This window comes from Heptranchias perlo, chromosome 2 (assembly GCF_035084215.1).
Source record: "Heptranchias perlo isolate sHepPer1 chromosome 2, sHepPer1.hap1, whole genome shotgun sequence".
Classification (NCBI taxonomy): Eukaryota; Metazoa; Chordata; class Chondrichthyes; order Hexanchiformes; family Hexanchidae; genus Heptranchias; species Heptranchias perlo.
Genome location: NC_090326.1, coordinates 95,789,860 through 95,805,897, shown reverse-complemented (window position 1 = coordinate 95,805,897; position 16,038 = coordinate 95,789,860). Strand labels below are relative to the sequence as shown.

The window sequence follows — 16,038 nt, the reverse complement described above, 5'->3', positions numbered from 1 at the left end:
CGTCAGCAAACTTGGATACATTACACTCGGTCCCTTCATCCAAGTCATTAATATGGATTGTAAATAGCTGAGGCCCAAGCACTGATCCTTGCAGCACCCTACTTGTTACAGCCTGCCAGCCTGAAAATGACCCATTTATTCCAACTCACTGTTTTCTGCCCATTAACCAATCCTCTATCCATGCTAATATATTACCCCCAACCCGATGAGCCCTTATCTTGCATAACAACCTTTTGTGTGGCACCTTATCGGATGTCTTTTGAAAATCCAAATATACTACATCCGCTGGTTCCCCTTTATCTACCCTGCTACTTACATCCTCAAAAAACTCCAATAGATTTGTCAAACACAGATTTCCCTTTCATAAAACCATGTTGACTCTGCCTAATCATATTATGATTTTCTAAGTGCCCCGTTACTATGTCTTTAATAATGGATTCCAGCATTTTCCTGACTACTGATGTTAGGCTAATTGGCCTGTAATTCCCTGTTTTCTCTCACCCTCCTTTCTTGAACAGCAGGGTTACATTTGCTACCTTCCAATTCACTGGGACTGTTCTAAAATTCCCTAGATTCTAGAAGATCACAACCAATGCATCCACTGTCTCTGCAGCCAGCTCTTTTAGAACCCGAGTATATAGGTCATCAGGTCCAGGGGATTTGTCGGGTTTTTAGTCCCATTAATTTCTCCAGTACTTTTTCTTCACTGATATTAATTACTTTAAGTTCCTCATTCGTATCAGACCCTTGGTTCTCCTCTATTTTTGGTATGTTTTTTGTGTGCTCTACTGTGAAGACAGATACAAAATATTTGTTTAACATCTCTGCCATTTCCTGATTCCCCATTATAATTTCTCCTGTCTCAGCCTCTAAGAGACCCATGTTTACTTTCGCTGCTCTCTTCCTTTTTACATACTTGTCGAAGCTCTTACAATCTGTTTTTATATTTTTTGCTAGTTTACTCTCATATTCTATTTTGTCCCTTATCATCAATTTTTTGGTCATCCTTTGCAGGTTGCTAAAACTTACTACTACTCTTGACAACATTATAAACCTCTTATTTTAATCTAATGCTATCCTTAACTTCTTTAGTTAGCCATGGATGGATCACTTTTCCTGTGGAGTTTTATTCCTCAAATGGAATGTATATTTGTTGAGAATAATGACATGTTTCTTTAAATGTTCGCCATTGCTTATCTACCATTATATCTTTTAGTCTAACTGCTAGGTTATCTTTCTGCATATGTTGTCCATATCCATTGGACAGAGAGACAGACTAACAACCAGAAAGAATGAGCAGGGCTTTACACAAAAACTTACGTGTTTCAGAACAATCCAAGGGAGCCATGAGAAGGTCCTGCCAGGAAGCAGTACAAATGGGAGCAGGAAGTTGCAAAGGGGCATGAACAGATTAGGTGAGTGGGCAAAACTATGGCAAATGGAGTTCAATGTGGGCAAGTGTGAGGTCATCCACCTTGGACCCAAGAAAGATAAATCTGATTATTTTCTAAATGGTAAGAGTATAGGAACTGTAGAGTAGTAATTTGGGAGACCAAGTACACAAATCATTAAAAGCTAGTGGAAAGGTACAAAAAGTAATCAAAAGGGCTAATGGAATGTTGGCCTTTGTCTCAGGGGGGCCAGAATACAAAGGAGATGAAGTTATGCTTCAGTTGTAGAGCCTTAGTCAGATCCCAGCTGGAGTGCTGCATTCAGTTTTGGGCACCGCACCTCAGGAAGGATATATTGGCCTTGGACGGGGTGCAGCGCAGATTCACCAGAATCATACTGGGGCTTAAAGGGTTGAATCGTGAGGACAGTTTTCATAAACTTGGCTTGCATTCCCTTGAGTTTAGAAGGTTGAGGCATGATATAATTGAGGTGTTTAAAATGGTAAAATGATTGGATAGGTAAAGTCGGTACAGAGAAACTATTTCCTCTGGTGGGTGAATCAAGAACAAGAGGTCATTCAGGAGTGAAATCACACAAAGGGTACAGGAAATCTGGAACACTCTTCCCCAAAAGCCTGTGGATGCTGGGTCAATTGAAACTTTAAAATTGAGATAGATAGATTTTTGTTGGGTGAGCGTATCAAGGGATATGGAGCAATGGTGGATAAATGGAGTTGAGATGCTGATCAGCCATTGAATGGCGAAGTAGGGTCGAGGGACGAGATGGCCTACTCCTATGTTCCTATCTCCGACAGTGAAGCCACACAGCAAAAGGCTTAGTCAGGTGAATAGTGCTATTTACTTCCGATTCAATAAAATGTTAACGTGCATAATTGAAAAGTAGGTTTCGGCTTTCCAAAGGGGGAGCTTCTCCTGTGGGGCCAGACGCGATACCCACCGCGGAGATGCCATGGACCTCAGCCAAATTTCCTGCTCCAGGGTTATTTGCATGCTGAAGGCAGGTTCCCCTGCCTCTGCTAGTGCGGTGCGCCGCTTGCTGCAGTAGGCTGCGGGGCCTGCTGTACCGGCAGGAAGAAGACAGCTACCGAGCTGACTGAAGAAAATTTTTTCATTTAAGAAAAAAATTCACGTGCCACTACCAGGGCAATGCACGACCACGCTCCCGCTTTAGAATTATACCTCGGAGATCCTCTCTGCTGACCACTGAACACCCGGACAACAGACAGCCTGTGTCAAACATCTGAACTGGACAAATGGTGTGAAAGACAGCAGAAGCAGTTTTTCCTTCATTGGCATGTCATTTACATGCACCTGCCCTCCAGAAAAGGGGAAAACGGGGACACGATGGAGTGCATTTCTGGTCTCTTCTGCCCAGATCTGCCAGAATACTCGTACGATGAGCCCACAAAACCTAGGCCATGGTGTACTAAGGATTAAGGACAGGATAAAAATAATTGGCCTAATATGATGTGCTTTTCAAACATTGACGTAAAAATGTAAAATACTTTTATCAGAAATATTAACTAATCGACAACTAGATGTGGTGAACTCCTAACTTGCTGTCAAAGAACCTGAAAATGATTTTTAGGGCACAGGGCATTTGAATAATAATATACTAGATAGTAAAGCTTACCTGTTCCAACCACACATCAGATTCTTCATCTGGAGCCCAGAGAATCATTGTTTTATCCATTGATGCGGACAACAAGGACATGGGTTGTTCAAGTCTGCCATCTATTGGAGAAGCAAGCGCACTTATCAGTGTGAAGAACATACAAAAAACCCCTCAAGCTAGGCAATAACGAAGGATCATATGGAAACACCTGTAATACACCTCTTTACACTCTACCACTGACTAGGAATGGAACTCAATAGCTCACAGCATTTGCATCTTTCAGTGAGAGAACAAGGTACTAGAAACACTCTTGGCAAACAAATTACCCAATAAATTAAAGCTCAGCCTAAAAATTGAGAAAATTGTTAAATCAACTAAGGCACAAAAATAACTGGGTGCATTAGGAAAATATTGATGCAAGGAGTTTCAGGACCTCAAGTGAATCACGAAAAATTAATCATTACTCAGGTCTTTTCCCCACTATGTGCTCTTGGAGAAACTACAGCTTGGTTATTAATCCATTGGAGGTCGATTGCTCCATTAAATCATGGCTTCAAATAAGGCAAATAAAACCACTAAAAATCACTCTCTTCATTAGAGAAACCACACGAAAGACCTACTTTGTTAAATGCTTCCATATTACTTCAAGGACAATCCTTTTTTTTTTATTCGTTCACGGGATGTGGGCGTCGCTGGCAAGGCCGGCATTTATTGCCCATCCCTAATTGCCCTCGAGAAGGTGGTGGTGAGCCGCCTTCTTGAACCGCTGCAGTCCGTGTGGTGACGGTTCTCCCACAGTGCTGTTAGGAAGGGAGTTCCAGGATTTTGACCCAGCGACAATGAAGGAACGGCGATATATTTCCAAGTCGGGATGGTGTGTGACTTGGAGGGGAACGTGCAGGTGGTGTTGTTCCCATGCGCCTGCTGCCCTTGTCCTTCTAGGTGGTAGAGGTCGCGGGTTTGGGAGGTGCTGTCGAAGAAGCCTTGGCGAGTTGCTGCAGTGCATCCTGTGGATGGTACACACTGCAGCCACAGTGCGCCGGTGGTGAAGGGAGTGAATGTTTAGGGTGGTGGATGGGGTGCCAATCAAGCGGGCTGCTTTATCTTGGATGGTGTCGAGCTTCTTGAGTGTTGTTGGAGCTGCACTCATCCAGGCAAGTGGAGAGTATTCCATCACACTCCCGACTTGTGCCTTGTAGATGGTGGAAAGGCTTTGGGGAGTCAGGTGGTGAGTCACTCGCCGCAGAATACCCAGCCTCTGACCTGCTCTCGTAGCCACAGTATTTATATGGCTGGTCCAGTTAAGTTTCTGGTCAATGGTGACCCCCAGGATGTTGATGGTGGGGGATTCGGCGATGGTAATGCCGTTGAATGTCAAGGGGAGGTGGTTAGACTCTCTCTTGTTGGAGATGGTCATTGCCTGGCACTTATCTGGCGCAAATGTTACTTGCCACTTATAAGCCCAAGCCTGGATGTTGTCCAGGTCTTGCTGCATGCAGGCTCGGACTGCTTCATTATCTGAGGGGTTGCGAATGGAACTGAACACTGTGCAGTCATCAGCGAACATCCCCATTTCTGACCTTATGATGGAGGGAAGGTCATTGATGAAGCAGCTGAAGATGGTTGGGCCCAGGACACTGCCCTGAGGAACTCCTGCAGCAATGCCCTGGGGCTGAGATGATTGGCCTCCAACAACCACTACCATCTTCCTTTGTGCTAGGTATGACTCCAGCCACTGGAGAGTTTTCCCCCTGATTCCCATTGACTTCAATTTTACGAGGGCTCCTTGGTGCCACACTCGGTCAAATGCTGCCTTGATGTCAAGGGCAGTCACTCTCACCTCACCTCTGGAATTCAGCTCTTTTGTCCATGTTTGGACCAAGGCTGTAATGAGGTCTGGAGCCGAGTGGTCCTGGCGGAACCCAAACTGAGCATCGGTGAGCAGGTTATTGGTGAGTAAGTGCCGCTTGATAGCACTGTCGACGACACCTTCCATCACTTTGCTGATGATTGAGAGTAGACTGATGGGGCGGTAATTGGCCGGATTGGATTTGTCCTGCTTTTTGTGGACAGGACATACCTGGGCAATTTTCCACATTGTCGGGTGGATGCCAGTGTTGTAGCTGTACTGGAACAGCTTGGCTAGAGGCGCAGCTAGTTCTGGAGCACAAGTCTTCAGCACTACAGCTGGGATGTTGTCGGGGCCCATAGCCTTTGCTGTATCCAGTGCACTCAGCCGTTTCTTGATATCACGTGGAGTGAATCGAATTGGCCGAAGACTGGCTTCCGTGATGGTGGGGATATCGGGAGGAGGCTGAGATGGATTATCCACTCGGCACTTCTGCCCAATCCTTGGGCACCAGTCTGCTCTGATGTATCCGCAGTTTATAATGTTGCAAATTAAAGCTGGTGTTTATGAAAGAAAAACAAGACAGACTTTGCTAATGTAACACCCTTATATAAAAAGGGTAGTAGGCAGAAGGCTGGAAATTATAGACCAGTTAGCCTAACATCTGTGGTGGGTAAAATTTTGGAGTCTATTATTAAGGAGACAGTAGCGGAACATTTGGATAAACATAATTTAATAGGACAAAGTCAGCATGGCTTTACGAAGGGGAAGTCATGTCTGACAAATTTGCTTGAGTTCTTTGAGGATATAACGTACAGGGTGGATAAAGGGGAACCAGTGGACGTAGTGTATTTGGACTTCCAGAAGGCATTCGACAAGGTGCCACATAAAAGATTATTGCTCAAGATAAAGAATCACTGGATTGGGGGTAATATTCTGGCATGGGTGGAGGATTGGTTATCTAACAGGAAGCAGAGAGTTGGGATAAATGGTTCATTCTCGGACTGGCAACCAGTAGCCAGTGGTGTTCCGCAGGGGTCGGTGCTGGGTCCCCAACTCTTTACAATCTATATTAACGATTTGGAGGAGGGGACCGAGTGTAACATATCAAAGTTTGCAGATGATACAAAGTTGGGAGGGAAAGTAGAGAGTGAGGAGGACATAAAAAACCTACAAGGGGATAGACAGGCTGGGTGAGTGGGCGGAGATTTGGCAGATGCAATACAATATTGGAAAATGTGAGGTTATGCACTTTGGCAGGAAAAATCAGAGAGCAAGTTATTATCTTAAAGGCGAGAAACTGGAAAGTACTGCAGTACAAAGGGATCTGGGGGTCCTAGTGCAAGAAAATCAAAAAGTTAGTATGCAGGTGCAGCAGGTGATCAAGAAGGCCAACGGAATGTTGGCTTTTATTGCTTGGGGGATAGAATATAAAAACAGGACGGTATTGCTGCAGTTATATAAGGTATTGGTGAGACCGCACCTGGAATACTGCATACAGTTTTGGTCTCCATACTTAAGAAAAGACATACTTGCTCTCGAGGCAGTACAAAGAAGGTTCACTCGGTTAATCCCAGGGATGAGGGGGTGGACATATGAGGAGAGGTTGAGTAGATTGGGACTCTACTCATTGGAGTTCAGAAGAATGAGAGGCGATCTTATTGAAACATATAAGATTGTGAAGGGGCTTGATCGGGTGGATGCGGTAAGGATGTTCCCAAGGATGGGTGAAACTAGAACTAGAGGGCATAATCTTAGAATAAGGGGCTGCTCTTTCAAAACTGAGATGAGGAGAAACTTCTTCACTCAGAGGGTAGTAGGTCAATGGAATTTGCTGCCCCAGGAAGCTGTGGAAGCTACATCATTAAATAAATTTAAAACAGAAATAGACAGTTTCCTAGAAGTAAAGGGAATTAGGGGTTACGGGGAGCGGGCAGGAAATTGGACATGAATTTAAATTTGAGGTTAGGATCAGATCAGCCATGATCTTATTGAATGGCAGAGCAGGCTCGAGGGGCCGATTGGCCTACTCTTGCTCCTATTTCTTATGTTCTTATGTTCAGACTTGCATTTATATAGCGCCTTTCATGGCCTCAGGACATCCCAAAGCATTATACAACCAATTAAGTACTTTCAAGGTGTAGTCACCATTGTAATGTAGAAAATATGGCAGCTAATTTGCAGACAGTACGGCCCAACAAATAGCAATGAAATAAATGACCAGATCATTTGTTTTAGGTGTTGGGTGAGGAATAAATGTAGGCCGGGACACCAGGAGAACTCCCCTGCTCTTCTCTGAATAGAGCCACATAAATACTGTGGCTACAAGAGCGGGTCAGAGGCTGGGTATTCTGCAGCGAGTGTCTCAGCTCCTGACTCCCCAAAGCCTTTCCACCATCTACAAGGCACAAGTCAGGAGTGTGATGGAATACTCTCCACTTGCCTTTATAAGTGCAGCGCCAACAACACTCAAGAAGCTCGACACCATCCAGGACAAAGCAGCCCACTTGATTGGCACCCCATCCACCATCCTAAACATTCACTCCCTTCACCACCAGCGCACCGTGGCTGCAGTGTGTACCATCTACAGGATGCAATGCAGCAACTCACCAAAGCTTCTTCGACAGCACCTCCCAAATCCGCGACCTCTACCAACTAGAAGGACAAGAGCAGCAGGCACATGGGAACACCACCACCTGCACGTTCCCCTCCAAGTCACACACCATCCTGACTTGGAAATATATTGCCGTTCCTTCATCGTCGCTGGGTCAAAAATCCTGGAACTCCCTTCCTAACAGCGCAGTGGGAGAAGCTTCACCACACGGACTGCAGTGGTTCAAGGCGGCAGCTCACCACCACCTTCTCAAGGGCAATTCGGGATGGGCAATAAATGCTGGCCTTGCCAGCAACGCCCACATCCCATGAACGAATAAAAAAAAAAGTACTGTGGGATCTTTACCACCACCTGAGAGGGCAGACTCCAGTTAACATGTCATCCAAAAGACAACACCTCTGACAGTGCAGCGCTCTTTCAGCACTGCATTAAAGTGCCAGCCTTGATTATGTTCTCATATTTTTACTCTCCTCGCCCCCAAAAAGGTTCATACCGAATACTGATCAGCTTCCAGAACGTTGCAAAGAAACATTTTTAAACTCTCGAAGATTTTATACCAACAACCCTTTTAAAATATTTTTTCAGACCATATTCAAAAATTTAGTTTTGAGTATTTGCTTGGTCTTCAAAGAGTACAAATTCAGTTTTCTTCCAGTTGAACATACTTTTAACTAGGTTAAATAAGCTGCAGTGCCCGAAAACTACAGACAGCTACATCCTTAGCAGAACTGAAAACCTACAAATGTATATTGAAAATTAGAAGTTTGTAAATAAATGTCACGTCTCTATCTCTAGCACAAACTGTTCCAGAAGCTGGCCACATACTAGTCAAAATGTATATTTTTTTTTAAAAACTAAAATTGTTAAAACCTCAGTTCAAGTTTTCTTGGTCTTCACTGCCTCCATTTGAGATATTATTTCTTTCTAACTAAAATGACATGGCATGAAAGATTTCACAAGTGAAGTGTCTAGAGACATTCTCATATGTCCCTGATTTATAAAACATTCATCGTGCTAAAACCAGCAAATATAAAATATTGCAGGACTACATTACACAGAATGCATTAGCTTCCAGCCTCAGACCTATTACATAGCCCCATGCACATTTAAATATTTACATCTACATGAAGTACCCAGAAAAAGAATCCACTCAGCTAATATTTACAGCAAGTGGCTCATTTTGCAGCAGCACAAATGTACTTAACATTAGTCACAGGCAGTCAGTATTCTGAAAGTTCAATAGCAGACAAAACAGGAAGGATACAACAAAAGATTTTCTTGTTGAAATTCAATATTCATGGCATTTCAAATCTAAAGTCAGAGGGAAGGGGAAAACTGAGAGACAAATTATATTTGAAGAACAAATCAGGACCACAATACATTCAGGCTATCCAAATATCTTCTTCAATCATTCACTGTCCACGTACAGCAGAATTGTGTCATAACATTGATGGTGGAGTAATTGGTGTTGCCACATTTAATTTCATTTTAAGGAGCAATTAGAGATCGCTGTTTGATAACTGTTTGAAAATGTTCAATCCATCTGCCTTACAGATTGAATTTATAGCAACTCCTTTAAAATTGTTCAAGTCTGCCTTCATAACAAGAAATTGAAGTCCCCAGAATAAATTTGGTCACTTCTCTAAATGATCGGCAATGCATCAAAGCTCTTATGAAGGCGATGTCCAGAATCTCTCAATATCTCAAATGTTGCTTCACTATTGAGCCATACAAGATTAAAATAACCTGTTACAAGATAGACCCCAATGATTACTCTCGTAAGGTGTCAGTGTCAGCTCAGTGGTAACACTTTTGCTTTTGAGTCAGTAGGTTGTGGGCTCAAGACCACTCCAGAGGATGATACCAGGGCTCAAAAGGGTTAAATTATTTGGACAGGTTGCATAAACTTGGTTTGAAGTCCCTTGAATTTAAACAGTTGAGGGGTGATCTAATGGAGACGTTTAAAATGATAACAGGATTCGATGGAGTAGATACAGAGGCACTAGTTCCTCTTGTGGGGGAATCCAGAACAAGGTGGCACAATCTTAAAATTAAAGATAGGCCAGTCAGGAGTAAAATCAGGAAGCACTTTTTCCACACAAAGGAAAGTGGAAATCAGGAACACTCTCTCCCAAAAGGCTGTAGATGTTAGGTCAATTTAAATTTTCAAGACTGAGAGAGATAGATTTTTGTTAGGCAAGATATATAGATAAAGGCAAGTAAATGGGATATGATGGCCATGCCTTCAGCTGTCTAAGCTGTAGGTTCTGGAATTCCCTCCAGAAACCGCTCAGTCTCTCTCTTCGTCTTTAGGTTCCTCCTTTAGGACCAGTCTTAATGTCTCTTTCTTTGAGTCGGTGTTAGTTTTTGTCTAATTATGCTCCTGCGAAGCGCCTTAGGACATTTTACTACGTTAATGGCGCTTATATAAATGCTATTTGTTGAGCACATATAATTATTTTTCTGTTTCATTTTTGCCAATAGATCTCCATTTTGTGTACACAAGTTTCATAGTACTCACTAATGTTCTTTACTCACAGCTACCCACATTGAAATATATCTGCTATCCCTTAGTTCATTTGCGCAAGTATCTTTGAAAATTATCAATCTGCCTTAAACTCATCAACAACCACGTAGCTCTGTATCGTCAGCAAATTTATATTACCAGAAGTACCCTCTTCCAAATCATTTATGGATATTGTACGTAACACGGGATCCACAACAGATCCTGCGGATCTCCGCTAATTGAGCCGTGCCACCACTACCCAAGTGCTTTCATAATTTTCTGCTTTTTATCACTAATCCAGTTAGTTAGTTTGCTATTAATTCCTTAAAACATTAAGATACTGAAGCTCAACAAATGGCTTGTAAAAATCCAAGTAAATTATGTTGACTGGATTGCCTTCATCGCTAATTTAGTTGCTTAAGTAGATTCATGAAGCGTGAACGATTGCTTTTCAAACTACAAACATTCAAATGATCAATAGTGCCCGTAGAACACTCAAACACTTAATGGCCCGTAAATTGCTCCAAGCGGCGAACGAAAGGCACTTGCCGTTCCATAGGTTTTCTACTCACCCACAAATTTGCCGCTTTTGTGCCACAGCTTCCTTGAATGGTGAGCTGAAAACAGTCCCACGTTAACTCCCGGGACTCTAGGACTAGTGGGAGAGGTGAAAGGATCGACCTCTCCCCTCAACCAATCAGCTTGAAACTAGCCGCGCAGACTAAAAACCAGGAAGTGCCTAATAAGGTTAGTAAATTTACTATGAAAAATGATAGTGAAATAAAGGTTGAGATTAAAAGATTGAGATAAAAGAAACAAAGAAAAAGTTTTTTAAAAATTAAATTTTTTTATTTAATTTTTTAAAAAAAAATATCCAATAACGATTAAAATCAGGAGTAACGAGACTCTTCATTTTTAAAGAGTTAATTTTTAGTGCCAGAGAGGTTGTTTGGCAGTCATTAATACTTACCATGCTGTTAAAAGTTAGTTTAGACCTAAATAACTCAGCATTTCTATTTTGTGGCGAGAGCAGTTAGTTTCCAGCTGGGCAGTTCAGCAAGTTCCCGCTGGTCCATTGATTGCAGCCGGTGAGGTCCCTTTAACGCAAAACTGTCAGATCACTGGCGAATCAGGAAGGGCAAGTTCTGGATTTCCGTGTTTGACTGTGCATGTGCAGACCCATGCGCTTTGATTTGCCCATTAATAACGGTGAACGCCATTAGGTTCACCGTTATTTTACGAGCAATTTCCGGCCCAATGTTACAAAAACTGGTGCACAATTCTACAGTTCATGCCTCCCTCCTTTCCTGCATATTTACAGTTCTCCAGACCTCAGGTAATGGTCCTTCATTTAAGCAGCACCTAAAAGTATTCACAAGAGCTCATTTCCTTGAGCATTGTGGAGTGCATTTACACTATATATAAAACAGACATGAAAATACTATCAGGTCCATCAAACTCATCTCAACTGATGGATTTACACACCTTCCTCCCATCTCTTGGTAATGCTGTCACCTGGGAGTAGTTTTGCTTTGCGCCAATTCTACTGCCTAAATCCAGAATCCAGGTCCTACCTAAAAGGAAGGAGTTTCACTCTGCTTCACTCCAGATTCAGTGCAGGCCTCAACTTTGGATTTATACGACACAAGTTTAGCTCAAGTACAAAGCAGAAGCTGCTTAGTATCTACACTAAACTTGTTTACATGCATCCATGGGGTTATATTCTGATCTGGTGCAGGTGTCATATTAACATTAAATGATTTCTGTTTCCTTAGTTCTTTAATGGGTGAGAACTCACTCCAAAACTCAGAGCAAATTGGCAATCTCACTTCCCAGCATTGAAACTATCCTCAGATTTTTGCACAATAGACCTCTGCTTTTTACTTCCTTCCCTTTTATATTTTTTTCAGCCTTCATGTTATTTTTGATCTCATCCAAAACGGCCGCCTACTCCCATGGTGTGTAGTTTTATGGTGAATACAGTCAAAGACAACCAGGAAAGGGGCACTCCTTAGTGATTTACAAATTTCACCACAGGAATAAAGTCTGTCTAGTTGAAGAGAGTGGTTGAGTAACATTTACACAATGAGTTTTAAAGTTAGCAATATAACATGCAAGTCCAATTTTTAATATGTGATATTTCAATTTGGATTCAAGTCTATATCCTGAATTTTCTGATGCAGTCCACCAAAGCAGAAAATTGGGCAAAGTTCTGTTATCCTGGATCTGCCTCCATTTTTCACAGCAGTAACTGAAATTCTTTGGAGTTAACTAAAGGCTAGAAATTATTGGCCAGGAATTTGCTGCAACAGCGTTAATGGCGACGATCGCCATAATTAAGACCATTGTTTGCGCTGATTCAAAGCCAAAATTTGCTGAGAAACTCATTATTATACACCACAGCGATGACAGTGCCGATCCAAGGTGAAAGAAGTGACACTACCACTCAATGCTGTTTACAAAATAAGGAAAAAAGTACCGGAGCTAAACAATTTGTGCAGGTTTCCCATTATCATATTTTAAAAATCTTTATATCTTTACTCGAGTTGATTAGCATAAATAGAGTTATAGCATTTTCTTAGAATCATAGAAGTTTACAACATGGAAACAGGCCCTTCGGCCCAACATGTCCATGTCGCCCAGTTTATACCACGAAGCTCGTCCCAATTGCCTGCACTTGGCCCATATCCCTCTATACCCATCTTACCCATGTAACTGTCCAAATGCTTTTTAAAAGACAAAATTGTACCCGCCTCTACTACTGCCTCTGGCAGCTCGTTCCAGACACTCACCACCCTTTGAGTGAAAAAATTGCCCCTCTGGACCCTTTTGTATCTCTCCCCTCTCACCTTAAATCTATGCCCCCTCGTTATAGACTCCCCTACCTTTGGGAAAAGATTTTGACTATCGACCTTATCTATGCCCCTCATTATTTTATAGACTTCTATAAGATCACCACTAAACCTCCTACTCTCCAGGGAAAAAAGTCCCAGTCTATCTAACCTCTCCCTATAAGTCAAACCATCAAGTCCCAGCAGCATCCTAGTAAATTTTTTCTGCACTCTTTCTAGTTTAATAATATCCTTTCTATAATAGGGTGACCAGAACTGTAAACAGTATTCCAAGTGTGGCCTTACTAATGTCTTGTACAACTTCAACAAGACATCCCAACTCCTGTATTCAATGTTCTGACCAATGAGACCAAGCAAGCTGAATGCCTTCTTCACCACCCTATCCACCTGTGACTCCACTTTCAAGGAGCTGTGAACCTGTATTCCTAGATCTCTTTGTTCTATAACTCTCCCCAACGCCCTACCATTAACGGAGTAGGTCCTGGCCCGATTCGATCTCCCAAAATGCATCACCTCACATTTATCTAAATTAAACTCCATCTGCCATTCATCGGCCCACTGGCCCAATTTATCAAGATCCCGTTGCAATCCTAGATAACCTTCTTCACTGTCCACGATGCCACCAATCTTGGTGTCATCTGCAAACTTATTAACCATGCCTCCTAAATTCTCATCCAAATCATTAATATAAATAACAATATTATCTTATTTTGTAATTAATTCTCATTGCTTCTCACATTTAATGTATAATCTTAATTTAATTTGAATTCGTTTATAATCGAGACGCCGCAAAAGGACATCAGTCTGCTGAAACAAGGGCCACTCATCAGTTACAAGTATCTTTAAAATCTGAAATTGATTGGGAAATTTATGGCCTGAGGTTACCATGGCACAATGTTATTTTATGCCTTAACATTATACTGCAAAATCCATCTGAAGACTTTAATCGGCTCGAAAGGTAATCTGCAGATAGTTACAAGAAAATTGTCCAGATACTGATAATATTTTAATCTGTTTCAATTCATCATTATTGATCCATTTTAATCGCATGAAGTTGGAGATTTTAGTATTTAGAACTTCATAATGAAAATGTGGCAGGAGGTCAAAACAGCTTCATTTGGATAGAAGTGCCAGTTCCAATTTTGAGCAATATCATAGGATCAGGTTTAATGCCATAATAATTTTCCATTTTAAAGGGCAAGTCTGTTCAAATTCTTCATTTGGTCCATTCTTGCATAGAATAGCCCAGCATCAAATGGTGCACAACTAAACTGAAGATATGGTGAGAATTTCACCAAGCTCCAACTATCGTGAACTCCGAGGAAGCGCTTGGGTAAATGGGGGGCACAAAGAAGCAGTCAGCTTCCTTGCTGCTAGGTCCTTTGCAATATCAATTTCTTATATATCCGTTTCTTTAATTATCTGTCAACAAAAGAACTTCTTTTTACTGTTTATTTCTAAATGAACGAGCAATTGAGTATCACTTACTGAGCCCACCAATGGCATTCTGTTATAGTGGCAACGGCAATCAAAGTAGCGTTAATTCAGCAAACTCGTGATCACCATTGATTTTGATAGGGGGCAGAGCTATTACTGTCAACTGTTTTGACAAGACTAATGGCAGAGCGATGCAGACGTCCCAGGAAATTATGGCGTGGCGTAAGTTACTCGCACTAGAATAATGACGTATGCTTTAGATGTGCCATTACTATGGAGCAAGTTTTCAGGAAAATCTGGGCCATTGTGTGCGATATGACACTTGACATGTTAATTAACTGAAGCCTACATTAAAATAATGAAGGAATTTGATAATACATTTGAATATTGTGTACAACTTCTAGGCTTGATTCCAGTAAAATCTTACCTTTATGAAAGGGGGGCTGCCAATGTAGTCCATAAACCCAGTTCTCATGACCAGCCAGCACTGTTTCCAGAGTCACTGCATATGTCACCATTCCCTCTAAGAGGAAAGAAAAGAGAATAACCTTGTTTGATGTTACAATTATTTAATTAAGGGAACAATGGTATATTCACCTCACTAGCTATTAGTTTTCACACTTCAATCTGCTTTAAAATAATAAAGAATTAGAACAGGTAGAATTTACTTTTAAAAGTCAAAAAAATAAGGAATTGTTAGATATCATCTAAATACTTATATCTGAAGTTTATCCGTTGGTAAGAATTTTCCTGTTGCATTCACAGTCCGCCAGTGTCCTGATGGGATGTCTGCAAATACTTTTTGAAAAGGTACTTGTTCATACACAATCATATATATGATTGCAACAATCTGTTTACAAAGAATCAATTACACTGGACCCATCAGCCAAAGTGGTCTGATTTACCCCCTTTTCACTCCCTGAAATTCTACTGGACTTTTGGACCAGAGAAGTATACACGTTTAGTGACATGGGAAGCTAAATTACACTCCTCCACCCTGCCCTTTGTTAAACCTGTCTAGGAAAATGGGAAATGATCACTGCAATTGGAAGTATTCTGAAGTATATTTTTTCCTAAGGAAAGTACAGAATCAGGTATAGTAAATAAATACAGCAAGTAGTCGCTATAAAATACAAAATTAAACATGCAATAAACTTGTAATTATCCTCAATAATGTTAGATGTCTGACAATTTTTTTGTGAATTTTGTATTAATCATGGAAAGTGGAACTTTCAATTTTAGGCACCCAGTGCCAGCATCTAGCATTCCTAGGTCAGATATAGCAGATAGGTGCAAAGTAAAAATTCCTTTTATCACCTCAACGTCTCCCCAGAAGAGCACCCCACTGCATGTGGCATTCCCATTTTTCACACTGACTAATCTGAGCAAGACTGCCAATTTAGAAGCATTTTTTATTTTGCTGTGGGTCTTTCACTTCAAGAACTGGGTTCAGTCTGAGTATTATTTGCAATCAGTCCGAATTGCATTTTGTGGTGTAACACTGAAAGAGCCAAGTATTTTCCTGAAAAGAAAACCAAATGATCATCAGATCAAAAATCAGTATAATTTTTTTTTTTATTATTCATTCACAGGATCTGGGCGTCACTGGCAAGGCCAGCATTTATTGCCCATCCTTAATTGCCCTCGAGAGGGTGGTGGTGGGCCGCTTTCTTGAACTGCTGCAGTCCATGCGGTGGAGGTTCTCCCACAGTGCTGTTAGGTAGGGAGATCCAGGATTTTGACCCAGCGGCGA

At 41.6% G+C, this 16,038-nt stretch overlaps 1 protein-coding gene across 1 annotated transcript in view; it reads right to left on the bottom strand.

The window, feature by feature from the left end:
• elp2 (elongator acetyltransferase complex subunit 2) overlaps positions 1-16,038 on the bottom strand; it is a 139,790-nt gene that overhangs the window by 104,549 nt on the left and 19,203 nt on the right. Inside the window, exons 9-10 of the mRNA XM_068004524.1 lie at positions 14,713-14,808; positions 3,046-3,146 (exon numbers count right to left, since the gene is read on the bottom strand). Of these exons, the coding sequence (XP_067860625.1) occupies positions 3,046-3,146; positions 14,713-14,808 (197 nt within the window). The remainder of the gene's footprint in view (positions 1-3,045; positions 3,147-14,712; positions 14,809-16,038) is intronic.